Source organism: Acanthaster planci, linkage group LG12, assembly GCF_054643075.1.
Source record: "Acanthaster planci isolate LZ-2023a linkage group LG12, COTS_SCS, whole genome shotgun sequence".
In the NCBI taxonomy this organism is placed as follows: Eukaryota; Metazoa; Echinodermata; class Asteroidea; order Valvatida; family Acanthasteridae; genus Acanthaster; species Acanthaster planci.
Window position 1 is genome coordinate 16,016,983 of NC_141788.1, and position 18,133 is coordinate 16,035,115.

The 18,133-nt window shown below is 43.3% G+C and overlaps 2 protein-coding genes and 1 long non-coding RNA gene across 4 annotated transcripts in view; 1 reads left to right on the forward strand and 2 right to left on the reverse strand.

The window, feature by feature from the left end:
- LOC110978517 (DNA-directed RNA polymerase I subunit RPA1-like) overlaps positions 1–12,958 on the forward strand; it is a 26,050-nt gene extending 13,092 nt beyond the window's left edge. The window contains exons 19-35 of the mRNA XM_022233574.2: positions 360–560; positions 1,049–1,147; positions 1,609–1,794; positions 2,049–2,239; positions 2,379–2,646; positions 3,130–3,224; positions 3,604–3,733; positions 4,022–4,071; positions 4,222–4,279; positions 5,012–5,121; positions 5,960–6,159; positions 6,832–6,998; positions 7,494–7,574; positions 8,593–8,751; positions 9,104–9,214; positions 9,630–9,822; positions 11,842–12,958. Of these exons, the coding sequence (XP_022089266.2) occupies positions 360–560; positions 1,049–1,147; positions 1,609–1,794; positions 2,049–2,239; positions 2,379–2,646; positions 3,130–3,224; positions 3,604–3,733; positions 4,022–4,071; positions 4,222–4,279; positions 5,012–5,121; positions 5,960–6,159; positions 6,832–6,998; positions 7,494–7,574; positions 8,593–8,751; positions 9,104–9,214; positions 9,630–9,822; positions 11,842–11,942 (2,400 nt within the window). The 3' untranslated portion in view covers positions 11,943–12,958. The remainder of the gene's footprint in view (positions 1–359; positions 561–1,048; positions 1,148–1,608; positions 1,795–2,048; positions 2,240–2,378; positions 2,647–3,129; positions 3,225–3,603; positions 3,734–4,021; positions 4,072–4,221; positions 4,280–5,011; positions 5,122–5,959; positions 6,160–6,831; positions 6,999–7,493; positions 7,575–8,592; positions 8,752–9,103; positions 9,215–9,629; positions 9,823–11,841) is intronic.
- LOC147797198 (uncharacterized) lies at positions 7,568–9,072 on the reverse strand. Its single transcript, XR_015427302.1, has 3 exons — positions 9,037–9,072; positions 8,562–8,745; positions 7,568–8,399 (listed from the first exon to the last, which is right to left on the reverse strand). It is a non-coding gene; the product is annotated as an uncharacterized LOC147797198 (long non-coding RNA).
- LOC110978518 (cytosolic carboxypeptidase 6-like) overlaps positions 12,316–18,133 on the reverse strand; it is an 83,939-nt gene continuing 78,121 nt past the window's right edge. Inside the window, exon 13 of one of the 2 annotated variants that reach the window (XM_022233575.2) lies at positions 12,316–17,303. In XM_022233575.2, the coding sequence (XP_022089267.2) occupies positions 17,127–17,303 (177 nt within the window). In that variant the 3' untranslated portion in view covers positions 12,316–17,126. The remainder of the gene's footprint in view (positions 17,304–18,133) is intronic. The other variant, XM_087143739.1, reaches the window with a different exon arrangement.

Sequence of the window (18,133 nt, forward strand, 5' to 3'; positions counted from 1 at the left end):
GCAAGACTTGACAGGATTGCATAAGACTTTATATGATTGTGCAAGACTTGACAGGATTGCATAAGACTTTATATGATTGTGCAAGACTTGACAGGATTGCATAAGACTTTATATGATTGTGCAAGACTTGACAGGATTGCATAAGACTTTATATGATTGTGCAAGACTTGACAGGATTGCATAAGACTTTATATGATTGTGCAAGACTTGACAGGATTGCATAAGACTTCGGATGAAAATAGGCATCTTTATGTATTGATTTCTCGTGAAAGAAGGTTTTAGGTTTATTCAATCAGTCTTTCCTTCACCACAAAGACGCTGACCTCATTTTGACCGCACCACTTTGCCCCGCCCCACAGGTCAACTGCATGCAGATCTCCTGCCTGCTGGGCCAGATAGAGCTGGAGGGGCGTCGGCCACCGCTCATGGCCAGTGGGCGGTCCCTGCCGTCCTTCCTGCCCTACGACCCATCCCCGAGAGCCGGCGGATACGTGGATGGGCGGTTCCTGACTGGCATCCGACCGCAGGAGTACTTCTTCCATTGCATGGCCGGCCGAGAGGTGAGGTTGCCGTTGGAATTGCCAAAATGACTCAGGGTCAGAGTTCCCTCAAGACCAACACAAGACCTCCAGTCTGAATTCAAGTCACAAGCTTTTCAAATGAATTTGCAATAAAAGCATTCGTTCGTCATTGTTCACCCTGTTACTTGTCACTTGTCTTGTGTTTGGTCTTGTGTCTAGTTTCATGACTGATCTTGTTTTAGTTTGGACTCCAACACTGGTTCCAGTTTTCTGATGTTGAATAATATCCATGGCTGTTATAGCTTTCACTTTTTGGTACCTCTTTAATTTTTGAGGCAATGCTAATGTACAGTTTTGTTCTTACCAACTGCTCTTTACGGCCAAAGATGTTAAGTGTTTGCCATTTGGTGAAAGTGATGACTTGTGCAGCTGCACACGTGGGACTTTTTGTTAGCAGACCGTTCATCGCTTCAGAGGGGCACAAAACATATTGTCTTTTTTTGATTACATCTTCGTGCTCATTGCAGGGACTTGTCGATACGGCAGTCAAGACAAGCAGAAGTGGCTACCTGCAGCGTTGCATCATTAAACATCTGGAGGGCCTCGTCGTGAACTATGACCTCACTGTAAGTTCAACAACAAAGTTGGCCTCCTTGTCGGAGGCAGAGAATTTCTGAAAGGAAAAAATTAGTTGGTGTTGAAATCCATCCATTCCTCATCACTATGTGCTGCAGCGAAGTTCATTTTTCCTTGGAGAAAGCATGCTTTCAAAGGTCCAAATGAAATATCTACAGAAGACTGTTCTGTCAGATCTTTTGTAACAACAGGACATGCTACACTACTAACACTGAAAAAAGTGGGTTTTTTATGTTTCCAAGAGACTTGTCCAGCAACTACGTACATGTGTAGTGCTCACATATTGCATTCCTCTTTGATGAGTAGGATGTGGCGACTTGCTAAAATTCAGCATGCATTCTAGTTTAACTATTCATATGGCGTGGCCATGGTAATGGTATCCCTTGAGACCAGTCTATCGACCCAGGTGGATTGAATGCTTTCCTCCGTTTGCCTCTCGACTGGTTCGCAGGTCCGAGACAGCGACAGCAGCGTGATTCAGTTCCGCTACGGAGGGGACGGACTGGAAATCCCCAAGACCCCCTTCCTGACGGAGTCCCAGTTCCCATTCCTGCTGGACAACAGCGCCGCGTCACTGGGCCGAAGGTACAAGGCAGAGGACTGCGACGCAGCGGCAGCCCGCAGACTGCAGAAACAGGTCACTGCCAAGTAGACCACATGCAATCGAATTTTTTCAGCTTAAGGGGGCGCCATTCAGTTTTCATTTTGTATGTTTGTAAGATTTTTGTGCGGGAGTCGCGTTGCTACTGTAAACCAAATTTCTTCAGAGAATTGTAGTTTGTAATATTTAGTTATGTGGATGTTCCTTATCTTTGTATTCTCAAACTCTGACATCTGAGTTGAATAAAAATAGGATTTCATTGCCGTTTGAATGTTCTTCTTGATATATAGGTTGACAGATGGGTGAGAAAAAATGGCGCTGTCAGGAGAAAGGAACGGTGTTCGCCATTCCTCAACTTCGCTGCCAAGAAACTGGGCATCCTCCTGGAGGAGAGGAAGGAGAGGGAAGGAGGCGAGGAGAAGAAGAAGACAGTGAGGGAGGAACTCGTCAGTTGGTGGAGGGACGCGACCGACAAAGAGAGGTTAGAAGGACAAGAAACAAAAGTGTCTGTCTTGACATGTGCATTTGTTAGCAAATATCTACCCCACTATTGGATCCACTCATGCAGGAAATCATTGCTTGTGAGGAGGGGCCAACTTTGCATATTTCTTGCATTTTAGGTACGGCAAGAATACCTCTCGCTGTCCTGAACCTGTTCACTGCCAACTCCGACCGGACATCCAGTTTGGTGCCATCTCGGAGAAACTCAATGCCATTATGCAGGATTACCTTAGCAACGTCGGGGTGCAACACCTAGAGAAGTACGGGAGCAGTGGGCACGAGGAGGAAGATTTGACACCAAAGGAGAGGTTCCGCCAGTTGTTGTACATGAAGTACCGCCGGTCACTCTGTCAGCCTGGGGAAGCTGTGGGGCTGCTCGCTGCACAGGTGGGTGGAAGAATGACATCACTGTCATTGTCACTGTCATTGTTGCTGCCATTGCCAACTAGGTATTGTTGGCATTGATGGTAGCACAGAGATGCAACATAGATCTCTTTTATGTCATTGTTTCAATTCAGGAGCCTGCTTGCCTCCCCATTTGATTGATGTCATTGTCACCAAGGTGTCATCACCATGGATGACACTGCTGAGATACAATATGCGATGTTGCATTTCAGTGTTGAGCCTGGGGAGGTTGTGAGAGTCCTCACTGCAACAGTGGGTGGAGAAATAATGTCACTGCCATTGCCGTTGTCACTAAGGTGTCCGTCTCTATGTTGATAATAGTGCAGGGATGTTACATACACTGTATGGATGTCATTGTGCTGGCCTTTGGAGACTGTGGGTTACATGCTGCTCAGCTTTCTACCTTGTATTTGTCACAGTCATCTGTCATTGATATTCTGTTGTCATTCTATTTTTGTTTTCCAGTCTATTGGAGAGCCATCCACCCAGATGACTTTGAACACCTTTCACTTTGCCGGAAGAGGAGAAATGAACGTGACCCTGGGAATTCCGAGACTTGTGTAAGTGGATGGCCTTCATTACTTGCGCCTTCCGCTGTATGTAGAAGCACACCAACGATTGGTAGTTTTTGCAAACGCGGAGCCTTGGAACCAAGTCTCTTTTGATTGGCCAATTGCCATCCGACCCCGCCATTAAAATGGTTCAGATGTTTGTGTTATGTGGTCATTTGGTAACAAACAGTGCTCCTAGACAGGTGGTATGTACACTTTGTGTGCCTCTTCGACCAGTACGGAGCCGTGAGCTCCCAAATGCGAAGGTGCAAATGCGACTCATCCACCCATGAACTTTCTGACTTCAATATTGTCCAGTGTGATGTGATGCTTATTTGATAGCCGCTGGCTACTAGTAACAAGTTAAGAATGTTGCATTTCCATCCAGGGAGATCCTCATGGTAGCCAGCGCCAACATCAAGACGCCCAGGATGGATGCCCCACTGCTAGCCACGTCCCACGCCAGGAAGCGGGCAGCCCGGCTCAAGAAGAAACTCACCAGGGTGGTCCTGGCACAGGTACCCTGATCACTAGGCATGAAAATAAAATTGTTTAACAGACGTTAGAGCTTAGCGTTAATCAGCTTGGAACCAATCATGAGAAATTCACATGGCGCGGCATCTTGGCCGGTACCCTGTTACTGCTTGGCAAATGTTTCTGTGTTTAGGAAATCACCGTAGTTACCAGCCCTGTAAAGTTGGCCCCTGTCTCGGCCTATTTTTTTCTCAGTACAGTCCCTATTGTCATAGTTTCACTTGATTGTCAAACTTATCGATGTTCTTCCCTTGTTTTCTTTGATCTTTTAGGTGATTGAAGATATACATGTCTACGAATCATATGAGATTGTCAGTGCTATGTAAGTACTGTTGGAATCCAGGACTCTCTCTAGAACCAGGTTTATCAATCTCATTAGTGGAAGAAAAATTCTGTCAGAGGTGACCAAATTGATGGTCAGTAACTGGATTGTGACAATGTGACAGTAACTTGTGTTCTCTTTTGTTTCCAGCGAGCAATTCCGACTTTTCAAGATACAAATCAACTTCCTCCCGCACTCTGAGTATAAGGTATGTCTAGGCGCGATCTGGAAACGTTGTTCAAAGACACTATTTAAACTTGCTCTTCTCGAGTCAGTTTCTTATATGAGCACCTAGTTATTTCTTTGTGTAGTTTGTTTAATTAAAAAGCAGTATCCCCCTTGAGCAATCCCTGTTCACCACTTCCAAGGCTGCATCATGTAATTGGGTCAGGATCCCTGGCTATGTGGTGTTTTGGGTTGTATGGCTTCTGACTTGTGTCCCCCGATCAAAGATATCCAAAAATGGGAAGAACCACCATCATAGGGCTGGATAGCTCAGTTGGTGGAGCGCCGGTAAGATGATCTGGAAGTGGCAGGTTCGAATCCCACTGCAGTCAATTTCTTCATGTATCTGTGTACTGAAAAGTACTCCCAAAATTTGCAGAAAATTCATTATTAAATTTTGGCTTCTTTTTTATTGTCCCTATTAGAATAATAAAATAGTCATGCACTCAATATCCAGTGTCAAGGTAGCTAGGTATTTTTAATTTTTTTTCTCCAGACAAGATATCTCTTCTGACCAGTTCAAGAAAGATTGTGTTCTAATTTCTCTATGCCTGAAATAATCTGTTTATGAGATGCTGAGTTTTAAGACTTTCTGGTTGCTGAACAATGTGTGATAGCAGATTAGACCTGGTCCAAATACACAGACATCATTTTGGAAAAACAAGCATCGGGCGGGCTTTCATTTATGTTTGAATCATTCCCGTATCTTTGGCAGGATGACCTGTACGCAGACCCTACCAGCATCTTGCATTACTTGGAGAAACGGTTCCTCAAACGCCTGAGCGAGACCATTAAACGAAAGACCAGGGACCTGATGAAGCTTCAGTAAGCCTCGATTGCCGATGGCGCCGATGACTAAATCACGCAAACTGTTTCAAAACATTGAGTTCTCAAAGGTTCCTCTCAGAACCATGCAAACTGAGATATAGGCAAATTGTGTTTTAATACTGCAAATGGCCACTAATGTCTCACCTCATCTTATGCCTTATGTCTTTGAGTAGAGTTCATGTTGCTTTTATCTTTTGCACTAACAGCCATCGATCCTACAACATGTTAAGGATTGGGGAATGTCGGAGTTAACCATTTCATGCAATTATAATCACACATCACAAACAAGTTTTGTATGTGTACTTAGTGCTGTTAACTTAATTCCTCAACACCATCCAAAACACCTGTTGTACATATTACAAAAGTAACAGAAGAAAGGCTTAGCGGTGGCTTTCTCTTCTAAGACGAGTGTCATGATTGTGCCTTTCCACAGCATGGGCTTGTATGTAACGCCTTACATATACTACATTTTTGCAAGCTGAGTGGATCTTTGTGCTTTTTGGCGGGGTGGATTGGGAGATGCAGAGTGTAATATTGGGCTCTACACACTCACATACAAAACTGAATGAACAGTTATTGATCGGAGTACCATCTTCCACAGAGGACTAAGGTTGTGAACGAGTAAACGGAGGGCTGTGGGTTCGTCCCACCCGAGCAAGCTTGAGAATTTCTGAGAGTTGTGAAGAAAGCACTGAGTAGAAAATGCTTATAACCAGTCACTTGTGAACCACCAAACCCCATGTTCATTGTTAAGCAAGTTTTTACCGTTGCATTTTGGGATTTTGTTTCTTTTTATCCTGTTATCCAAAGTCTGTCTCCCACCCTCTCCTTCCAGGTTGGTTAACAACCATGATGCCAAGGCAGCTAATGAGAATGCTGCAGGGGATGATTCAGCCAATCAGGACGAGCCACTGGAGCCGGTCGCCATGGAGGCGGAGGAAGACAGTATGTCGGACGATGAGGAAGGGGGGGATGACCAGGAGGAGCGGGAGTATGAAGAGGACGGGGAGGGAGAACAGGAGAACCAGTCCTCAGGTATGGGGTGGGGTGACCCAGTCCACCACTCTGTCTGATAAGCCATGTCTGAATTACATTGGCTACGTCTGGGAGTAACATGTTCTCCTGTGGAAGCCATCGGCTACAGTTGCTCCCGCCATGGGACACTAGGACAAAGCCATGTCAGAGTCAGAGAGCAGCCAGCTTGATAAAGTCCAAGTGATGCCTGACGTAAAGACAGAATTCGAAAGATTTGTGCACGATGGCACTGTGTCATCTGCCAGCAGACATACTCGACTGCTAGGCCAGTTAGACTATAAAGATGAGGCAAGTTATCAGGTAAAGAAAACAGCACAAATACAAAAGCTGTTGAGAATCCAAAGTGTGATAGACTTGCTCGGGGGAGAAAATGTGCTTAACAAATTTTCATACTAACCAGTTATCACCAGAGTACCAGTTGCAAGCAATATACTTAGGTGACTTCTGGCCTGGTAACCCATTTTCGCTGACCAAAGTATTTCCTGCACTGAGGAAATTTTCCAGTACGGCACCTCCATGAAATTGTCACCAGCTGCTCTGTAGGACACGTGTTGCATTACTGTGCATTCGTCACTTCGTCTGTGCTTTGTTATGCTAGAAATGTTTGCCTGAGTTTTGCAGGTCAACCTGTCGATTGATGTACGTGCAACATCTCTTGTCGTACTCCCGTAGATGAGGAGGAGAGTGAAGACACCGGTAGTCACGGCGACCGAGGCAGTGCAGAGGATGAGGACACCACTGAGCGAGGCACTGCCCAGGAGGAGGAAGAAGGTGTCTTGAGGAAGAAACGCAAGAAGAGCAGGGGGGTCCCAGACAGCGAGAAGAGGGTCAGGATAGACGTGAGTAAAAAGCATGGTGATGCTTTAGAGAGCAGTTTCAAGAGATGACCATTTTGTCGAAAACAAAAAACATCCCTGAGTACCGGGCAAAATCGGCCAGTGGTTAATGAGTTGTCATTGCTCAAACTCTTCCAGAGATAGTTCAGCCCAGGAAAACTCACTGGTTGAGAAATCAAGCATGGGGTGGTGGGTTTGAATCCCGACCGTGCAAGTTTGTAAAAGTTGTGTGTACAGACTCCCAGAAAGCAACATGCTTACAGTTCCTGTCATGTTTTTCTTCCCATCCGTGAGTAGTTTTCCACACCTCCAGGCACACTTTTTGACATCTTACTTTCTCATGTCCTTGCCAGCCCATTTTTACACATGCTTTTGCTCACGAGCCATTGCTTGACAGGCCAGGCTCAATTTCTGGGGTTTTTTTTTTGCAAAAGTTCTCGGGAGTTTTTACGATATCAAGAAACAAATTTGTATTCGTTCTACTTGTCACTATTTCAGGATGCTCTACATATCAGTCCATTCCTTGTCTCGTACGACTTTGACAGTGAGAAGCAGAGTTGGTGTGAGTTTACCCTTAAGGTAGGTCTTGGCTTTAGACCAAATGTATTTTGCCTGGTTCCCAGAGCCTCGCCTGTATGTAGCATTTCCATTTACCAAATTTCAGTTTTGACAGTCAGTTTTGTGGCTTTGAAGAGATTTAGGAAGTTTTGATGCCTGAACCAAGTGAACATTTGCAGCAAATATATCTGATACTGTGCCAAGTCTCCTTGGTCAGGTTTTGAAAATCATGAAATTGGAGGCAAAAACAGAGACAAAGCCCAGCTTTGGAAAAAGCCTGTCATGCTTCTCTGCACTATTTTAATAAGAACTGAGTGGAATGATTTTCCAGTGCAATCGTGTTTGGAGGGTATCTCTATTGTAAAAATGTGATGAAAAACATTGCAGAATTCCTCAGTGTTGCCCCTATGCAGTCTGCCCTGAGCAGAAGCACCCCCTCATCGGTTGAAAAGAGCCAGGTTGGTCAAGTTTTCTATTGTTGGTAGCAATGCGACCGTAAGGCTTGCATTTCACAGTTGTTCGTGAATCAGCAATATGCAGTTACTACCAAAGGAGCCTTTGTTGTTAGGGAAATTGCGCCCTCTCTTGCCCAGCTCGGGGCATGTACATTGCGTTATTAAGCAAGGCTATAGGCCCATTCACTGATGACATCACGCTTTGTTTTGTGCACTTTCCTATGGAGCTAGTGTCACCAGTGCAGAATTCTATTGGTAACGAGAGATGCTACCATTCTAGACAGGTTGGTCTCAAACAGTCAAGTAGACCTGTCCAATCCACATTGAGGAGTGTGTGCTACCAATCAGAGGCACTGTTGTCATCAAACCCTTTTAAGACCATCACAAGACCCTGGAAGACACAGATGAGACTTCCGGTCAGAGTTCAAGTAAAAGCTATTCAGATGTACTGCAACAGAAGCATTGTTCTTGTCACTCACCCTGTCCCTTGTATCTGGTCTCGAGTACAAGACACGACCTTGAGCTAGTCACCATAGTTCTCACTCAAACTTACCCGGTGTCGTCACTCCTGTGATTGGTTGCAGCTGGAGCTCGCCTACAGTCACCTGGACATGATGTCGCTGCTGCACAGCGAGACGCAGCAGGCCGTGGTGCATGAGGCACGGGGCATCCTGCGCTGTATCATAGCCGACGGCGACAAGGAAGGAGAGAAGGTGCTACAGACCAGCGGGGTCAACCTACAGGTGAGTCAGGATTGGAATAAAAAACTCCCATGGTGGGTGAGGAAGGTGTCAAGGTTGAAGTAAAAACACATCTAGTAGAGGTGAAAAAAAGACTTGGAGTCGTTTTAATTGGGGTCCAAGAGTCCGTGCCATTAGTTTTGAGCAAAACCAGTCCGAACAGCAAAAGAGTTTCATGAGGGCTTGAAAAGATTTTTTGTGGTTTATAGCAAGCTGGCGTGTAGAATGGAGGAATTCAAGTACAAGGCAAATTGTCAAAAGGTTACAACTAGCTTGACCTTTACTCACACGATTCTGACTGTCACCAGGCAACATGTGTTATCTTTTATTCTATGCGGTATCTTTTATTCCCCAGGAGCTGTGTAAGCATGACAAGGTCATTGATATTCATCGACTGTACACCAACAACATTCATGCCATGGCTAACACGTACGGGATAGAAGCGGCCTGTAGGGTGATCATCAAGGTACGATCAGTCCGATTTGCTCAAATCAAATCTTCATTTTATAAAATCATTGTCACAGGTATCCAGCTGATGAAGGATCAGCTTAACAGGCTGTTACGTTCTCTTTGAATTGACAAAAATTAATTGGCTCTGTGGTTCTTCTTTCAAAAAGGTTCTCTCTCTGAAGATTATATGCGACTTCCTTGAGGTATTATGATCTGAGATATCTAACCAGTCCAAGCAGTATACGTTCTCAGAAAAATTCTGATTTGTACAGGACTCACTCCACGGTCTAGACTAACAATTCCCCAATAGCTTTCACAGTTTCCGACTTATCCAAGCCAGGTACACCGGAATCCACAGATAACTTGAGACTGATTTTGCCAGTGTAGGCCACATGTTTACCTCACAGTATTTTCCCGGATTCTCCCTGCAGGAGATCCAGGACGTTTTCAAAGTCTACGGCATCTATGTGGACCCCCGTCATCTGTCTCTTGTCGCAGACTACATGACCCTAGAGGGCACCTACAAGCCCTTCAATCGCATCGGCCTGGAGGCCAACTCGTCCCCGCTGCAGAAGATGAGCTTTGAGAGCACCATGCACTTCCTCAAACAGGCCACCACACAAGGTGAGGCACGCGCACCCTCTCACACTGCCATCATGGCCGCAGTTGTATCATGGACGTCACTGTGGTGTAACTTGTGGATAATGTTATTTCAAATCAAAGGACAGTTCATTCTTTCCGCAAATGTGAACGCAAATGCAGTTTGGTGGCACCAGATGAAATTTGCACTCTGCAAATTTGCCCAAGTTTAACCAATTGCAAGTCAAGCGAATTTTGCTGCATGCATTTTTGTGATATCAAATTCCCTTTTGAGTTGACATTTTGCTTGAAGTATGAACCCCCCTTTAAGCTGGCTCCAGCAGAACCTCTTGACTTTTTAACGTGACAAGACACCTCGGCTACTTTTCTTGACCGAATACATTTGAGAGTCAATTTTACAAGATAAGTACGACAGTTCTTTTTCGACACTTCAGGGCAATGCTGCGAGACAGTGTTATAACAAGCCATGGGATGTTTGAGTCATGGTGCCATACATGTACGCGGTCAGGCTCCTAGCACTAGTCAGTGTACAAAACTGGTGCGAACCATTGAATTAAAAGTGCATGTGTAAACATTGCCTGCCACTGTGATTTGAAATTGCCAGAATGTGAAGACACGTCTTCCGTATTGCTGTCATGGATAATCATGTTTACTTGTGCAAGTCCTGTGAAGCAAAAGGTTAACCATTTCGTGCCGGGGAGGCCAGTTTCGGGCACATAAGCTTCATACACAAAAATGGGGAGCCCGAAACTGGACAAAAGACCAAGGCCTTAAACAAAAGACTGTACTCGGAACAAAAGACTGTACTCGGAACAAAAGACTGTACTCGGAACAAAAGACTGTACTCGGAACAAAAGACTGTACTCGGAACAAAAGACTGTACTTGGAACAAAAGACTGTACTTGGAACAAAAGACTGTACTCGGAACAAAAGACTGTACTTGGAACAAAAGACTGTACTCGGAACAAAAGACTGTACTCGGAACAAAAGACTGTACTCGGAACAAAAGACTGTACTCGGAACAAAAGACTGTACTCGGAACAAAAGACTGTACTCGGAACAAAAGACTGTACTCGGAACAAAAGACTGTACTCGGAACAAAAGACTGTACTCGGAACAAAAGACTGTACTCGGAACAAAAGACTGTACTCGGAACAAAAGACTACTTGGAACAAAAGACTGTACTTGGAACAAAAGACTGTACTCGGAACAAAAGACTGTACTTGGAACAAAAGACTGTACTTGGAACAAAAGACTGTACTTGGAACAAAAGACTGTACTCGGAACAAAAGACTGTACTCGGAACAAAAGACTGTACTTGGAACAAAAGACTGTACTCGGAACAAAAGACTGTACTCGGAACAAAAGACTGTACTCGGAACAAAAGACTGTACTCGGAACAAAAGACTGTACTCGGAACAAAAGACTGTACTTGGAACAAAAGACTGTACTCGGAACAAAAGACTGTACTTGGAACAAAAGACTGTACTTGGAACAAAAGACTGTACTTGGAACAAAAGACTGTACTTGGAACAAAAGACTGTACTCGGAACAAAAGACTGTACTTGGAACAAAAGACTGTACTCGGAACAAAAGACTGTACTTGGAACAAAAGACTGTACTCGGAACAAAAGACTGTACTCGGAACAAAAGACTGAGCTGTTGGGCATTACTAACATTTTTTCAGTTGTCAATAGAGGAGGAAATCTGTCATTGATTTGAAAGATTATACCACTGTTTGTGGCTTCAGCATGAGTGGGTTACCACCAGGGACAAAAGCACTGCGGCGCCCAAGTGATGAGCGATACAATACCGCTGCATGCTAATCTGGCTCCTAGCGAAAAGACAACAGCCACACGCTGTGCCAGTTTCAGGAACAAAAGAAACTTACGTAGCACCACACAATCTGGGCTCTTTTTACCAGGCGACAGGCCTGGCTTCAAATTCTACCCAGCAGCAAATAGTTGAGTAAATCAGTGTGCCCTTACGCATCAGTTCTACCAAACCTTCTAATCAAAGTTTCTGCTATTTTGATACCCCCAGGTGTGTGCGACAATCTGCAGTCTCCGTCAGCCCGCTTGGTAGTCGGCAGGGTGGTTACCGGCGGCACTGGCTGCTTTGATCTCATTCAGCCACTAAGGTAGTTTTTCCCACTGTCGGATGATTGGTTACTTGCAAACTGATTGCTTATGAAACATGCAAAAATAACATCCGATTGTTGTGAAGATTTTAGTATTTTAACCTGAAAAGTCCACATTGTTTGTTCCTTGTTTGACTGGAAAAAAGCCAAAAGTGAGGCAGCAAATGTTAATAAGATTACCCAAAATTTATATTGCGATGGCACTGACTGAATAGTTGGTATCTTTAAGCCAGCATTTGTGCATTAGAGAACACACAAAAATTAATATCGGAATAATGAGTTTAAATATCATATATTCTGATTTAAAGATATAGTTTATATAAGAATGTCTTTACTTTTCAATTTAGGTTTAATAAAGAATCATCATGCAAAATAAAACCAGTAAACATATCTCTTTTGTTTATTTAGTTTTGAGAGAAAAACATCAAATTTTTGGTTGTTTACACACTGGAATGTTGCGACATTCTCACTGTAATCTAACTCTATTACAATCTCTCGTTTTGAACATGCACACAAAAAACTGTGGAAAATATGAATAAGGCATCTTTATGAATTTAAGGAGAGACCAAGTATGTACAAGTTAAGAAGAACAAAAGGTAGTTTTCCAAGCTGCATTTCATAAGTAAACAAAACTTTGGCCACGACAGTTCATATTCACCGATCTCCAACAACATGAGTCCCACCATTTCAGGCCATCCACCTCCGCAATATCATTGACACAGGAGTTTGTATTTGATCGGAAATTCTTGACCACTTCAGTCTTTTCGGTTTTATGGTTTATCAGGCCTGCATAAAATACAACAATAAAAAGGTCTCAGTATTCTTTCAAACATGTGCCGCTCATATTGTTGGATCGGTTCAAATAAAATCTAACATACAGCAGACGGGCTTAAGCAAGATGAATCAGTGTTTTCCTGACTGTTGAGAAAAGGCTTGGAAAAAAAAAAGAGAAAACTACCTTGACCCTTTGTGCTGACTCTAGCAATGCTTTACGGTAAATAAATATAAAAGTGCTATCAAGCTTTGGTGTCAGTTGTCCTCATCCTTTGGTATCCTCATCAAGGCAAAAAGAATAGAAGTTACATATCATTCTGATAGTGAAAACCTCATAACCTCTGCATCATCAGTGAATCGGTAAAATAATATGACTACATATTCTTACGGTAAATTGAGGGCACTCGGCTTTGGCCCTCTAGAGACCGACAATTTCAGTTGTGCACGTGCATGTAACTATCAAGATTGGACAATTTTTTGGTTTTAGGAGAACCAACCAGTTGCAAGCTTCCCAAATTTTTCACAGTGCAACCACAAAATCAAAGTAAAAAGTTCTTGTTCCAAAGCTGATTGCAAACCTTGGAGAGCAGCATGGTGTCCGTTTTGTGATATACCATGTACACTCTGATAGACTTCCATGGACTTACAATTTATCAGTTTAAGTCTGAACATCCACAAGTGAAAAGTGAAATCGTTGATGCCCGTACGTTCAGTGGACATACCTCTCTGGTACTGCGCACTAGTAAGGTATGAAATTTCTCTAAAGAAATCTGGAGCTCGATAACTCCCCAGCTTGGGCCTGGTAACTTTTACTTTTTTCCTCTACAAACACTGAATTTCTACTTGGCACTGGCTATGACTATGGCTTCTTTTTTTGCCCTTTGTGCACCACAGTGGACAGCCATAGCCAAAAATACAATCACTGCCCATTTCAGACATTGCCTCGCACTCCCCGAGAAACATAGGCATGGCTCGGCATGCTATCTGCCCCCATTATCACCTATCAGTCACACTCAGGGGGAGTAAATTGAGTTTACTCCTGCAGACTTTATCACACATCTGCCTGTGCGGCATCGATAACCACAGTGTGCACAGCTGAGAATAGGCTCAGACAGTTGGCTACAGTGCCCAGATGAATCACAGGCAACAGGGGCTGTGTGATTTATGCGGGGCGTCAACATTCTGTTGTTTGCACTGACAGAATGTGGAGCATGAAACAAAAGTCCCAGAATATTTGTCCTGGCTTTCTGTCCTGTTTTTTCTTTGTTTTTTCCACGTTATGTTACAAACTTCACTGGTATTCATCAGTAAAGCCTATATCAGCAAGCTGCTTAATGGACAACACAGAGAAAATTAAGTTAGTAAGCAAAAACTGGTTGAAACTATTAACAGGCAAGATATCTCACTGCAGGAAGCTATTTTATGCTATTAAACAAGACTTTTCTGGGCTCAGCAAATCTGGGGGTCAGTTTCATTTCCCAATTTTCTTCCCTTCAAAATGTTCAACACAAACTGCTGTTGTGTAATTTGGCAACCAGAATTAGAAGCCATTACTGCAGTTTCACAATGCTCCTAGACGGGAGACACCGCGTACCGGTATCTTTTCTTCTTCAACTTAGGCTGCATCCAAATCTCTTATCTAGGTCTAAGTCTTCCCTCCATTGGAAATGCGTGAAGATGCATAGACAATAGACCTAGCCGTAGCTCTGGAAGCCCGTTTCGGACACGGCCTTAGTTTTGCTTATTGTTCACGGTCGGACACTGCAATGCCAGTGAGCTTTTGTGATGGAAACAAGCCGTCTGATGGATTACTTTGTTAGTCAATGATCTGTGGTGAAATTTCATTTATTTCCTCTCTTCCTGTAAAACCGGGGTTTTCACAAGAATGTGAAACACGTAATTATGACGCCAGCGTTGACCTGAAGGTCATCCTGATGGTCATTAGCTCAGAAAGGCTTTTTAAGCCCAGATTCTAAAACTTAAAAATCTGGGTCGCTGTGATTTTATTTTGTCACAGTGATTTACTATGTAACCAAAAGTCCAGTTGATATTCAAATAGTGCAGAATTTAGTAGGGTTTAATGGTGTCGATAAAAATCAGTTATGTTATGTCAAGGATGGATACTGGCTTCCAATGACAATGTTGCATACAATGGCTCCATATCACTTAAAAAACTCTTCTACTTCTGGCTTTATCATGCGTGTCATTACTAACGTCCATTGCAAAAATAGATGTGGGGTATATCTTCAGGAAAACCCCAACGAGAAATATTTCCAATAGTTTATGTTGGACTCTATGTTGGAACATGCGATGCAGCATCTCCATGTGAGACTACGGCATGCACAAGTATTGAACACTGGCTACAGCTATCCACCGCTGCCTCTTTTAATCAAATTTCAAAGCCGTAGTCGCAGGAGACAGGACAGTATTATGGCTACCCCTGTCATGCGCCGCCAAATCACGACAGGGTGTCGTGATTTGCCAAATGCACGCGCACGTCAAGCTGAAGAACGTACGAGTGATAACGGTGCCACAGCAGTTACGGCATCCACTCAGATTAGTTTATAAACAGCTTTCTCACTACTGTAACCTGAATTATACAAACAAAATCAGAGGGTCTGATGTTGTGATCCTAGTAGAGGCTTTCTTAAAGGTGAAACACCCTGTGGTTTTTCTCCTGCCAGAACAGCAAGACCTTACTACTGACAACTCGCTGCCAAATGCCAATACTGATGGGTGTTCACATGCACGTGGAACTGGGGGTTTTTCCTCTCTCTCTGCCGAGATGCTGCAGGCTAGCTAGTTCTTGCCAGCCATTTTTCAATGCAAATGCGCAGGCTAAAATGCCAGAGCTCAAAAATGTTAACTAGATGTTTTGGCTCAAAACCTGTTGTTGCCACAAAAATATTTCTACACTTTTCAAAGGGCTCATTTTTTTTTATAACAACAAATTGGCCCAAGGCCGTCTCACCATAAACGCCCACTCCTTGAGTATAAGGAAATGAAACCTTGCCGTTGTTTTGATGACCACTTTCTCACTTGTAAAAACATATTTCTGGCTTGCAGCTAATCTAATTTACGAGTGGCTGTCTCCACTAACTGACTTTCAGGGAAAAAAAATCAAGAGCAAAACAACATGTTATAGCTTATAAAAACAGCGAGCAAAGTGTGGGGTGGAATGTCAAACTATGTGGTTCCCTCTATCAAAATGAGGAATATTCAATAGGTCATGGAAGCTGTTTGAGTAAACACCATTTTGAATATTCACCACTGACTCGGATCAGTCAATAATTCCTTTATCGCTCATCAGAATGCCGCATCAAATGCATGAAAAAATAGATTTTTGTTCGCTCATCTCAGATCTGTTTGTAACACATACATGTACATGTACGTGTACAAATTCAGTGCTATTTGATCCCAGGGGAAGCACTGCCAAACATTACAAATCATGCCCATCCAGCATATAGAATTTTTCGTTTTCACCATGTTCCTCATTTTGCTGGAGCTAGTCAAACAGATCACTCTACCTCGAAACCTTGAACTCCCCCCCCCCATCAGTGAGACAAGTTTATCAGGCATACCTAGCTGGTGAAGCAGACGCAACCCATAACGGATGACCTCCCCGTATCACTGACCCAGGCCAGACAGCCTGACTCGGCCATCCCTCGTGCACCTGTTAGTGAGCAAACGCTTTTTGTTTCACAGCAAACGTTGGTTTGTTTGAAGAGTCTCCTAATGCAGTGGGGAGAGCGTTGGCATACTAGCCAAGTGACATACATGTATCACAGGCCACACTGCATAAGGTGGCGTCTCACTGCTGGGGTTAATGCTCTCTTGCAGTGTTATCCTCAAGTCCACTTTCAACTCACAATCAATAAAACACCAGAGCTTTCACAAACCAGCAAATCAATTTTTACACCCCAGAAATGAATCAAAACTGAGGCTGCCAAAAAACAAATTAAAAAAGTAACTGTTAATAAACAGACTTCGAAGTACACAGAAAAATGCTTTAAGGCTTCCAGGAATAAAAAATAAATAAACCTCCAAAACTGTTCTTCATGTTAAGGCTGTGGATTTTCTATAAAACTGTACAATATCTTGCTATACAAAACAAACTTTGGACGGAATTGGATATGTAAAGTCCAAATGCACAATGCTCAGAAAAGGTGAATGCTGAAATTCCTGTCTTGCCACCGAATGTCACCAGCAATTGTTAATCTGGATAAAAGTGGGGAGGAGACAACCCTACGGTAGAGGAATACGAATGTGTGCAAAGAAAAGTCTTTAAAGTTGTCATTCACAAAGGTGGTCCCTTATATCTTTACTATCTGAACACTGCTTGCCGTACAGGGGCAATAATCCCGAACTATTGCCTCGTTCAAGCGTCTACTGCCTTCCCTGTCTGGTTTCCCATCTACCTCCTGTGTATATCCCTGTGCTGTAACCTGAACTGCACTGCCATGCTGTTCATGCTCTGCGCGCTCAGGCTGTGGCTGTCGTACCCATGATCTGCCCTGAGGGATTGGTATTGGCGAGTCTCTGACTGTGGCCTGACCTCTGCCCTGTGACCTTTGGATGACCCTTTCCGTCGCTGTATGAAAGGACAAGCATCAATTTATACAATTACATTCTTCAGAAAATCAGCATGGTTTTGAATGCAAGGGTCATACTTGAAACTGTGTCAAAGGTGTACAAAAATAATGTTGATGACTTTTGTAAGTTTGAAAAAAATTAAGTTGCTGGATCTGCTTTATCTGTTAGGTTTACTGAGATCTTGAGCGGCAAATCTGGTAACTACTAATGAGGAAAAGAAAACCTGACTATTATTTTGCAGTGACTGTGTATTAATAATCAGGCGTATATATAAGTCCACATGCATTGTAATCATCAGATGGTGTATGTCAGGCATCATTTTATTAAGAGTCACTAACCATACTGAATGGGGCGAGGGGGTGGGGGTACGTGATTCCTACAGGGAAAAAAAATTTAAAAAGAGACGAACGTTGTATTTGTAGACAAATGATAAGCTGTTTCGGGAAACTTTTTTGGTTTGATAAAAAAATGAAGTCGTTAAGTCCGCAGTTCAAAATTTAACACACACACATTCCAAAATTTGTATCCTTGTGGATACATAGCTTTGTTCTCCAGCGCTAACATGGTCACGTGTGAAACGATGTTTTCAAAATGCACCCATTTCAACATGAATCACACTCCTGGGCTGAAGTTTTGACCGAATGTCCCTTTTATGAAACACTTCAATTTGTGATGATTCTTACACATTAAAAATTGCTCCTTTTTGAGCAATTTCCAAATATCAGTTTCATGAAATCCTTGTGGAGACCTATACACCTTTAGAAATTCCTTGTGGAGACCTATTCAACCCATTCTCCTGGGTCTCCACAAGGCACCATATTCCAAAAT